This window comes from Callospermophilus lateralis, chromosome 8, assembly GCF_048772815.1.
Source record: "Callospermophilus lateralis isolate mCalLat2 chromosome 8, mCalLat2.hap1, whole genome shotgun sequence".
NCBI classification, from domain to species: domain Eukaryota; kingdom Metazoa; phylum Chordata; class Mammalia; order Rodentia; family Sciuridae; genus Callospermophilus; species Callospermophilus lateralis.
In genome coordinates this window covers 15,612,590-15,625,129 of record NC_135312.1, presented here as the reverse complement: position 1 = coordinate 15,625,129, position 12,540 = coordinate 15,612,590, and the positions used below count along the sequence as shown (strand labels likewise).

The window sequence follows — 12,540 nt, the reverse complement described above, 5'->3', positions numbered from 1 at the left end:
TGTTCCACAGTTACTGGGGTTAATGGATTAATTAGAATGTCACAAAGCAGTCTGGAAGGATCATTTGGGGTATAACCTTCATCTTGTGCTAATAAGTACTTATACCATTGTTTGGATTTTTAACTTATTTAAAGCTGTATAGAATAATGGCAAGAAATAATAGGCTTTGTGCTGAACAAATCAGAATTTGAATCTTGGTGTGACCATTCATCAGCAGTATGACCTTGAAAATGCTGCTGAAATGCTCTGAGACTTAGTGTTTTCTCTGTAAGTCTTGTCTATAAATACTTCCAGAGTGGCTAGGAGGAAGCAATGTTTGTGCCTGATCAATGGTGACGATTCCTATTCAATACAAATCTATGCAGTATAAATTGTCCCCCAGGTAGGCATTGTGGGGTTGTCAGGTGGGCAAGAAAAGCATGATTTCTGTCTTCCAAAACACCATTTAGAGGACAGAATGTACACCCAAGCAACTATAATACAGAGTTACCATCAAAATACAAAAAGAAGAGATTTCTTCCAATACTGGTTGTGGAATTTTCATGAGAGTTTTAGGAACCTGACAAGCAGAAATGTGGAAAGGTTTTCTCCAAATAGATTAGTTGAATAAAACCCTGGGGATGGAGATGCCCTGAATTAGTTTGGAATAAGGAGCAGAGATGTCAAGTAGAGTGTATGGACAGAAGTAGGACCAGTGAAGTGCAATTCCTGAGCACTGGGAGACCAGGATGCCTTGCGAAGGAGTTCTGACTTCATTCAGTAGGTTAACAGGGAGCCATAGAAGGTTTTTGATTATGAGAATAATCTGAGGGTTGAATTTCAGAATGATTACTTTGGCAACCCTGAAAAGTTTGAGTAGGAGCATGGAAATATTTTTAATAAAACCAAGAGCTAGTACTGTTTGAGCAGGTTGCTCTTTTCCAAAAGTATCATTCATTAATTCTCTCAATAGTCTCTTGAACTTGATGCTACTATCATACCCCTTTTTACAGAGGAGGATATTAAGTCCAGGGATATTCAGTAACTTATCGAAAGACACATCACTAATAAGAGGTCCTAGACATGAATCCCAGCAATCTGGCTCTAGAGTTCATATTCTGAACCATTCTGCTGCACCACCTCAAAAGCCAGCTAACTGAATATGAAGGGTGTCTGTCTTTGCCTGATCTCTTTAGCTCTCTTTGGCCCTCAGTTTGCTCACCTATGAAGCTTTTAAAGAAGCTTTCTAGCTCTTGTTTTTACTTTTTCATCAGTTCAAAGTTTTAGTGCGGTCTTGATCAATCTATTTGGGAAGTACAGGAGGAAGAAAAAGTAATGAAAGTTGTGCAAGAGAGAGACAGAAACTTCAACAAGCCTCTATTCCCCCCCCCCGCAAAGTATTATGGCTCCAAAATTATTTAAATTGAATTTTTATAAAAAGAATAAGAATTACATATTACAATATGTGTATATATTGGTGTTTTGAATACTAATGAACAAAGACATAAGGAGGTAGCTGGTAAACTCTAAAGTATTATGAACACATTAACTCCCAAGTTTTCAATTCTATGAATATTTCAACTACACTGAAGTAGGTGTGTTAAAATAGGTTAGAAATCAAAATCTAAAGTTTCTTTTTTTTACATATTATTACATTAATATTATTAACATCATATTATAGTGTAATCATATAATTATTTTATAATTATATATTATCTTCTATGTTTAAGTGTTTGTCGGTGTTTCACATCTGGGACTTTGGTACAAAATTAAGAACACATTAGTTTATCGCACTCATGCTTTGAATCAGTGTCACTACTTAAACCAGAATCTTCGTTCCCAGTGACTGAGACTTGAACCTTGGGTAAGGTAATTCACTGAAAAGAAGAAAGTCAATAATGAAGGACTCCCTCAAGCCTCTCTCCTCTCCACACTCAGCTCATTGGAGTGAAATACACACTTTGATTTTCCCGACTTATAAACAACGTTTCTGCGACAGCTCTACGGTGCACGGCACTGCCTCCAGCGTTTTCGGGCGTCGTGTTTTTGCAAACCAAGGTGCTCGGTGCTGGGATGGGTCTGAGGCTGGAGTCGGCCCTCTGTCAGTTTCCGCTGTTGCCTAGGCAACCAGCCAGCGGCGGGAGCAGCGGCGGGAGCAGCGGCGGGAGCGGCGTGCAGCTCGGAGTCCCGGGCAACCCAGGCAGCTCGGCCCAGCATCGCGTTTCCTCGGGAAGTTCCTGTGACCTCCCGGGTCCTCGGGTGATCTGCGAGTTACTCCATGCGTGGCTGTCTTCTGTGTAAGAGTGATAACGAGGAAGCTGATAATTTTGACAGGCCTGACTTTATCGGCTGCCACTTCTGGCCTCTGCTCCAGCGAACGGGATGAATGCGTTTTTCTCTCACTCACGCCCTTTCTCTCCGGCTCCCCATCTCCCTCCTCTCCCTCCTCTCTCTCCTCCTTCCTCTCTCTCTCTCTCTCAACCTCTCTCTCTCCCTCTCCCTCTCTCTCCCTCTCCCTCTCTGTCTCTCTCTCTTCCTCTCTCACGCTCTCCTCCTCCCTCTCCGGCAGTAGCCTTCTTAATGTAGTTTAATGGCTTTACAAAGAAAGCCAGTCAGAGGAGCACTTCTCAGTGGCTTTGGTCGGACCATGACCTAGCTGACCATGAACTTGGAAGGGCTTGAAATGATAGCAGTTCTGATCGTCATTGTGCTTTTTGTTAAATTATTGGAACAGTTTGGGCTGATTGAAGCAGGTTTAGAAGGTAAGGGAGTGCTTTTTAGTGACTTCTAAAATCTCTGTTTTGCAATAAAAAAAAAATTATTTAAGTGAATGTTAAAAGGCACCTGAAAATGAGATCAGAGAAATGTGACTCTGGGGTGGAGAGGAAGACAGGCAGGATTTTCAACATAGGGAAGACTAATAAAATAAACTTTTTTCAAGTTGCAGTAATGTTTTCACAGCAAAAGAACATTAAAACTAGAGGAGCACTTTGGATCAAAATGTTAGAAACAATAATCAGGAAATTAATGGTTGATAATGGATATGTCTGCTTATATTGAGATCATTTAGTCCGTGTGAATGTTAGATTTTTATGTTTAACACCCCCTTTTATTATGTCAGCAGATTTTGACTATGTTGCAAAGTGCACTTATTTCTTGCTATGTAGATACATTCATCAAATGGGAATGATATGCATTTACTGTTTCCTATGGTTTAAGATTGTAGCCTAACAATGACAAGATTTTTATGATTGTCTCTAGAATTGTTTATAGTATTACCCATTTTACATTCTAACAGAGAGGCTAAGGGAAAGAGCATCTCCAACTCCTATGACAGATAGATTTTGACATTAGATGCCAAATAGCCAATTGTTTTTCAAGTGTTGCTTTTTTATGTTCATTAGAGGCTCATTCTCTTGTTCTTAATAGTCTTCTCTCTTTTTGAAAAATAAGTGTGTACTCGCCTGTATCTTTTCCTGAGCTGAAGGTTTCGCTGAGTAAATTTAGACTTATTTTCTTACTACTCAGAATACATTTGAGAGTACGTTTGCATTCAGCCACTCCTTTCTGTAAAGTTGGCAGTGTAATTTTTGAAAGCATTGCCTGATGATGTTTGACGTAGTTATGTTTTATGTTTTGGGATTCTTCACGCTTCAATTTTAAACTTGAACAAAGCACATTACCAGTGTATTTACATCTACAACTAATCCAGCCCTCTAGAGAATGGCTGCCACAATGTGGCATAAACAAGATTGCTTTACAGATAGCAAACATCAAATTAAAGTAAGTGTGTCACTCTGATGTAGGTTACCAGAAACCTACATTTGTAACTCATTGAAAGGAGGGGGAAGGTGATGGTGGGTGGAAAGCAGGGTTTGTTGAAGTAATTTTAAAGGAAGTTTGTAAAATGCATTTACATTTGCAGACTTCTCATAGGGAAACATTTGTTTTGTAATTCTAAGAAGAGGATAAAATCTAAATTCTGGAAATGGTCACTGCTCTTTAAAATTGACTCTGTTTTATCCATCCTCATGAAATCAGTAGCTTGGTTTGGGTTCTTTGTTTATTAGTGTGTGTTATTTTACCTGGTGAATGTGACTGGGAAGTCCCATTTTAATGTACTGGTTTTTATTTTCTTGGAGACTTCCAGCTACATGGAACAGTTTCAGAATTCCTTGCTCTGTTGAGGGACTTTTGTCTTATTTCATGGAGGAAGTGTGTCATCTCTTGTCTTCTCATGTTGAGGGTATTTACTATGGATTTTGTGATGACACCTACTCTGGTATTGGTTATATTTTATTTTATTTTCCAGAAGCACAAATATTCCCTCTCTCAAAAAAGAACTTGTAGTTCCTACCAAGGGCTGCTAACCTTTATGAAATTATTTATTGTTCCTTTTACTTATTACTTATATTAAAAGCTGTACTGGTTTGTGTGAACAGTTTCTTTCTTGTATTTTGTATTTTATAACATGAGAAATTTTCCAGGCCAACACTGAGTTAATAGTATGGAGAGAATGTACTCTCTCTTAAGCATCAGTATAAACCCATATGTGATTTCTGCAGTTTTTCAGGAAGTATTTGTACATGGTAAAATGTTGATAATCACATTAAGGAAGAATCACCCTTAATGTGTAAAAGTTGGTAGAAAAGAAAAAAAAAAAAAAAGCAATAATGCCTCTCCATTTTGAAGTCTGTATATGATTTACCTTAAAGTGAATTTGAGAGTCAAACAACCTTCAAAACAAGATTTAAGTTGACTGCACTCTTTGCTTGCTGAAGATTAAATATAAATGAATAGATGAATGCATCTTATATAGTTTATGTGCATACTATAAAGTTTTAGCCTAATTTTAATTAATGAAAGGATAAATGATATTTAAGATCAAAATGTCATTTTCATAGATTTCTCAAACTTTATTAAGAAAAACAAATATGGATGATCATTTCATTCAGAATTATTTTCGCATAAGATTTCCTTTCCCACTATTTTACATATCTGAGTTGGAGAGACATGATTTCTTTCATCTTTCTTATTTCTGTCTGCTCAAGTATCCTAGTAAAGAATTTGTGTATTACATAGACTTGGTTAAAGAATAATGAGGATGAATTTGAATGTTTTCCCAAAATGACTAAAACTTTTTATATCACCTTGCAATTGGTGTACAGTATGTAGGCATCACTCAGAATGTCAATTTTTTTGTGCTTGTTTGTATTATTATATAAATAATATACATTATAATATATAAGTAATATACATTATGTTATGTTCTGAAGGTCATACAAAATGCAATATTTTAAAAATGCAGTTATTATCTTACTTTTAATATGTGTAGAATAAGTGTGCTTCAAAATAAATGGGTAATTCAAAAATCTGAAATATTTGTAATTGCTTATCTTTGAGTGCTGAGTTCCCATTCTTTGCAGAAGACTGAGAATTGGGTTCTTGAATCCCTGAGTCCTTCTTTTTCAGTCTGTGTATGATAGGCATAAATATATAATGCTTCACATAGACCCATGTCGTGTATTTATAAACCAAAAGATTTACACTTAGCAGGTGACATCATTTCACTTGAGAAAACAAAATAATAGTTGATGTGGATTCTTAGGCCTCCTCTGCTACTCTCTTGCTTCCAACCTTGGATAACTCACTTTACCTCTTTACTTGTCTAAAATGAGAAAACTGTACTTGATGATCTCCATGGAACTTTCCATTGCATAAATTCCATGAGTCTACTGGGTAATTAAAGTTTGATAATTTATGTAACACATATCTTTTCTCATGAAAAGCTATCAATGGCCTACTTTGGAATAGGTATGCAGTGTGACTGTTAGACCAATCCTACTCTTCATAGTGGATTAATTCATCATACCTCCGGGGAAATAGTAACTGCATTTCACTAGAATAGAGAAACGTCTTTTCCCTTAGTTCTAAAATTTGACATTTTGGGCTTCTATTTTAGGAATCCTTGTGATTTAGTTTCTCCAAACTTATATATTTCACGTAAAAATTAAGCATATATTATGATCTTGTAATTTTATTTTGGGGTAATATAGTTAAACATCAATAAGTTTTCTTTTTAAGAAAAATACTCTTGACTGTGTTAGTGTGCATGCAAATAATATTGTTAATTAGGGCAAAGTTTTAGGAACAGTGTACAATGTCAGCCAGTGGTCAGTATTTTGAATTCATGGCCTCTCACTACTTAGTTTGAGAAACTCCAGAGCTATTACAGTTTGAAATCTGCCTAAACCCTCACAATAACAAATCACCTCTTTCTCAGCTATAAAAAATAAAAGTGGTTTCTGTTAACACATTCCAGGGAGAAATTGAATCAAAATTTTAATGGCAAAGCTATTTCATTATCTCTATATGTGACACTGGGCTGTGGAAATATCTACTTTTCATCCAAATATGTATTAAATTTGTTGAAGTAGTTATTGAGTGAAGAAAAACCATCCTTCTATCTACCTAAGTAAAAAACAAAATTTTTAAAGAATGTATTAGTGAATGACTTGAACAAAATCACTTACATTGGTAATTGTCTTCTATAAAATCACAGAAAAGAAATAACACTGATTATCTACATCCTTTTTAGCATAAACATAAGGCCTTCTTCAGTATTCATTCAGCTGATTTTATTTAGTTGGTATTTGTAATACTGTAACACAAGCTTCTTTAAGAAATCTAAATAAGGTATTAGCCATGTTCAAAAAGTTGAATTTTTAGAACTCAACTTTTAGCTCACCTGTACTACTGACAGAAGTGTGGATGCACTTAATCTATCAATAAGTTGGACCACCTGGAAAGCAGCAGTGACTATGTATCTAGGCCTTGATGCTCACTGGGAATCAAGAATTAGAGATGACTGGGTTAATTCCATCTGAATTAACTTAGTTGAAATTCATAAAGCAGAGTATTTGTTTAATATTTCTCCCATCCTGCTTCCCTAGATATAATGAGATATCAGAGCTGATGTGTGTTTGGAGTATTAGAGAAGTCTCTCTAAACTGTAATGTTTAAGGCAAAACTAATGTATAGGGATTTTAGATAATGTAAACATGAAAATCTCATGTAGTAATGGAATTAAGGGAATACTTTTACCATTTGACATTTTAAGGACCTTTTATGTTAAATGTTTCTTATATTTCAAGAACATTAGTGCTTAAAGGGGGCAATTGGAAGAAGAGGGTATAGGTAGTGTGTTTAGGGATCACCCCTGGAATACCTGGCATTATTTTGCTTGGATTTGGGTCACAACTTCCCTTCTTATTAGTCATGTGATTTTAGACTGCTACCTGAAATTTGTATTTCTAATTTTTGTTCATAAAATGATGTGCCTACAAATAGTATTACTATCTTACTTTGTTGAGGATTTCATATATACTATGCAAGTGTTAGGATATATCATAATATTGGATAGTATAGCAGAGACACATAAATAGAATAGGCTCTTAACATTATAGTATCACATATTTGATCTTCACCGTGGTCCTCTGAAGTAGGTCTTCCCACTTTGGGTACAAGAAAACGTAGACCTGTCTACTCTTTAACCTGATCCAAGATTACTCAGCTAGTGCATCATAAAACTAAAATTCAAACTCAGGACAAGAGCCTCCCTATAGTATTTTATAATTTTAATTTCCTAGACATTACAACATAACAACTGTCAATAATTTGGTGAAAGGAGGAAAGTATTGTATCAGTTCTCTTAATGGCCATCTGCAAGACTCTCTTTAACACAATCTGTTGGTGAAACACTTTTATTCATACTGTCTCAATCTGACATAGCATAAAGAATATTATAAAGTCTCTGTGTTAGAAATTACACAAAATCCTATTATGCACTGAGGCAAAAATGGAGAAGAAAGTAGGCATAAATATCAATTTTCAGACTGAGCTCAGAGATTATCTGATTGGTCATTGGGTGGTAGGTGGGATGGCTGGAAGCAGAGGGACCACAAAGGGCTAGGGGTTTGGGGGGAAAAAAGAAATTCAACCCAAGTGTTACTGTGAAAAAGTGAGGCTTGAATCCGGAAGCAAGATTTAGTTATGAAATGGTCTGAGATATATGGAGTAGATTGATTGGAGCATGGACAAATGAAATGAGATGATCTGAATTATAGCTGGACTTTGAAGTGAGTGTATCCAGAATTGATTTAGAGCATAACACAGCCTCATTTGGGTTTGAAGGCTTGATCTGATGGTTATCAACAGAAATACATATTCCAGCCTTTATCAGCAAGTACAAAACAAGAAGGATTGCAGTTGGATAAGTTATTGAGAACCAAGTGGAAGGGAGGGATGCAAACGTGACTGTAGTCAAGCCTTGTACCACAGAAACAGGTGGAAGCTGTATTGCAAGGGCCCTTGCCTGAAATTACCACAGCAAGCATGCAAATTGCAGGTGTTGTTTATATTTTGCAGATGGATAAACTGGGGTTTAGGAGAGTAATAACCTGCTCAAGGGAGTAAGTGAGGGAATGTAGATTAGTTTTGATATCTTTGTAGTGGCACTGATCCAAATGGCATTCATTATGACTACAGAAGGTAAATATTCCCAAATAGGATAAAACGTACTTAGATAGACGAAAGTCATATGTAATATATCCTCTTTTTACAGAATATGCCTATACATTTTAAACATTTTTTATTTGAACTTTTTGCTTCTAATTCTATATAGAAGCGTTGGTAAGTGTAGATATAATAATGGGCCAAAATTTAGGAGGAGGGGAAAATAAGGGAAGATATGTCAGTAATTCACTTAATAGAAACTCTGACTTACCAAGGCTCCACAGAAAGTAAGAGCCTTCAGAAACCCCCCATGGAAATGGATCATTTCATAGATGAAAAAAAACTGAGTCCAAGAGACATGAAAAAATGTTCTTGTCACAACTGTTTTGTGAAAAGAAAAATATAATGACTTATACTCTTAAGATAAACTTCAAATATAACCTATGCATCCAACTTGTAGCTCCCCTGTCTTTCTGATAGTGTAAAGTCCAAAGATTTTACACTATCACTGTAAAGTCCAAAGATTCTAGGGCTTGGGTGATAGTGAAATTTTTTTCTGGCACATCTTTGTTTTTATGAAGAATTTTTAGATTGAAGTACTTAGCCATACCTTGAAATGTTTTCCATCTCTGTGACTTGTCTCCCTAGCTTTGTAGTAGAAAGTTGTCACCACCTGATGGCCTGTCCATTGGCCCAGTGGATGAATTTTTGCAAGGCCAAGTTTCAATTTCAAATACATGTACTTATATATCAACTGAGCAATTGTCCTGTTTGATCATCACACTGTTTCTTCAAAGCAGGAAGCTGAACTCTGATCCCCTCACCTCCCTCACTGCTTGCTCCAAAGCCATCTTCTCACAGAGGCCCACCTTGACCCCTGTCTTCCAAGTTCAGTCCCATTGTTCAGTCTGTTGGAGGCATGTCTTTGAACAGCACTTGAATAGGTTAAAAGACTCATTATCAAGACAAACCTTGCTGCTGAAATTGTACCAATTGTGTATTTTGGTTTTTATAGGAAGGCCATAGGGTGTAGCTGCTCAGAGCACAGATGCTGAAACCAAACTCATTAAATAGCAATTGAGTCCCGTGTCTAATATAAATTATTTTGGGGTAATGTAGTTAAACGTCAATAAGCTTTCTTTTTAAGAAAAGTACTCTTAATACCACGTTAGTGTGCAGCCAGGGTAGAGAATGATGGCCTTGGTAAGAGCTGTAACCTTCTGTATCTAGTTTTCTTATCTTTTAAACCAGAGTTGTTCTTATCTTTTAAACTGGAGTACCTTCCTCTCTGTTTTTCCTGTGGCTTGATAAGAGTCCGTATTCATGGGTGCTTAGTACTCTGCCTACAATTATAATAAATTATTTGTGTGTTTTGTATTATATTCAGGCACCATCATCTTTCCATCTAAAGAGGAGAGGACACTACTCAATGTTTGAAACCAAAAGCTGAATGCTCTGTTTGCTAAGCAGCTGAAAGCTGTGCTTGTTGGATGCAGTCATTCAGAACAAAGGGCTGCTGAGGTCATGCTTAGTTTTAGGCTTTCTGAAGAAGGGTTGGTAAGGAAAAAGTTCTCTTTTTTGAATTGGATTGGGTTTAAAACTGGTTCCATTGGTTCATTGGTTACTTGTTCCTGTAATCAAACGAGAGTCAGCTGTTTCTTGTTTTAAAAAGTATAGTACAGGTACAATATCATGGTAAATAACACTTAAAGTTATTTATTGAGCAAGTCCAAGGTGCTGGCTACTGTTCTTGACAGTGAGGGTGCAGCTGCAAGCAAAACAGACAAAACCTCTATTCTTTCAAGCTCATCTGCTAAATTTTGAGATACAAACTATAAACAGTAAAAAACATACAGGAGACAGAATAGTCATGGTAGAATTTACTTTATTCATTATTTATTGAATGTATATTTCTCTCCTATGTTCCAATCATTGTTCTAAGCATGGTAGTCCAGTCAAATTCTTGTCCTTTATATTCTATTGAGGAAGTAAGACGAAAAAATAAATGAAAGCATTCTGCTGTCATGAATAACTGATTAGAACAAATAAATAAATTTATATAAAAAAGAAAGTGATTAGGAGAAATCAAATAGTTCTGTCCCCCAAAAGATGATAAATGGATGCATAGTAATATATAATCCAATATTTAATAATGGCAAGCACAAAATATTACAAGGGGACAGAAATAGGGCTCTATTACAGAGTAGTCAGGAAAAGCCTTTCTAAAGGACTGAAATATCTACAAATACTTCAAAGAAATGAATGTGTGGGACAGAAGAATCTGGGACTTAAGGATTCTAGGCAAAAGAACTACTCAACACAAGAGTCTTTGGCTGGAAGTATGCTTGGACTATCCAGGGAACAGAGGTAGGCCCATGTAGCTGGAGCAAGGTGAGCCAGCCAGGGTAGAGGAAGGAACAATGGAGGGTTAGCCAAAGACTTGTCACACTGGACCATTGCAAAGGCTTTGGGTTCCTGGGAAGCCACTGAAGAACTAAAATAGGAAGACTACATAGTCCAAGACTCCATCCTCTTTAATAGGCCCTGACATCAGTTTCCATCCACATCTGTCTGTTCTGATCTCTATGTAGTCTATTCCCAGGTATCTGCCAGCACATGGATTCATTACCTCATTTCAGACTTCCTTTATCTGAAACAACTGCCAGTACTTCCCGTAGTGATCTTTGGCTTGTGCCCAAGTTAAGATTTCATTCTTCTTCATTAACCAAGTTCTGCCCTTCAGCCTACCAAATGGAGTGTGCAGGTCTAGTCTTTATTTCTTCTTAACAGGCAGGTTCAACATCCTGGGATTAAAATTCCCACTGTTAAATGCATGTTTAGAAACAATGTAGATTGTTTTACTATGAGTTTGCTGGAGAAGGGATTTGAAAAGGCAAATAATAGTCCTTGAGTATCTTCTGTAGTGAGAGTATCCTGATAGTGTAGGTTAAATATAAAATTCACAAGTAAAGCCATGTTGTTTTTCTTTAAGTAGCTCCTCTTCCCTCACACACTAACTTTAAAAAATAAATATTTATATTGGGTATATTTCAAATTTAGGTGAGAATAATACATTTATATCTCAGGTTGTACTAACACATAATTTTTGGAACTAGCAAGCATCAATCCCCTCGTTTTAAAAGTCAATTGAGACCTAGGAAGGTTAATTGAGTTGTTAGAAATCACAACACTATTCAGTACCATAGGTACATAATAATTACATAATCTATGATTGACTAATAACTATATTCTGGGTGAGGAGCCAAATTTACATATTCATAGTATCTAATTTTTGCAAAATCCTGTAAGAATAATCTTATTAACCATAATTACAGAAACTTTGCTCTGACTCTTTATTTACTTAAAAATATATTGTGAACATTTTTCCATTATATTGCTCTTTATTCGTTTTATTAGCTTATACCCAGGAAAACGGGGGAGGGGATTTGCTGGTGTAAAGCCAGATTGAAAACACTTGGCAAAGCAGGGAAGCTCCCCACAAAGTGATGCCCCCAACTAGGGGAGGTCTGGAAGTACACTTTTGTTCAACTGAAAGCTAGAGGCCAGGTTTCATTGCTGAAGATCTTCATGGTGAAGACAAAGAGTCAAATCCCAAATGCCTGGTGATCAGGCCTTTAGGCAGGTGTCAAATGAATACAGCAGGAGGCCTCAAGGAGGGAGATCCCAAGCTGATGGTCAAGAAGACAGCATCATGTGGTAATGGTACCAGCTGAAACCTCAAAGAACTTTTTGATGAGCATATACTGAGCACTATTATCCACACTTAATAATGTATTATTGTGTTGACAGTAATTTTTATGAACTAGTTATAATTGGAGATTTAGCAAAAGAGAAGGTATAGACATATATGTTCATAAATTTTCAGTCATTTGCTAACATCACACACTTAAAAAGTGTTCAAACTAGGATTCAATCTGGGCAGAACATCTGGTAAGCAAAGATTTTCAAGGATCGTATACCTGCCTCCCCGGTAGGGCTAGGTCATGGTCAGAGACAGGATGACCTTGAAGTGAATTAAGATTTAGC

General features: G+C 36.4%; 1 protein-coding gene across 1 annotated transcript in view; it reads left to right on the top strand.

Moving 5' to 3' along the window:
- Positions 1–2,641: 2,641 nt before the first annotated feature.
- Kcnip4 (potassium voltage-gated channel interacting protein 4) overlaps positions 2,642–12,540 on the top strand; it is a 485,624-nt gene continuing 475,725 nt past the window's right edge. The window contains exon 1 of the mRNA XM_076863845.2: positions 2,642–2,741. Within this exon, the coding sequence (XP_076719960.1) occupies positions 2,642–2,741 (100 nt within the window). The remainder of the gene's footprint in view (positions 2,742–12,540) is intronic.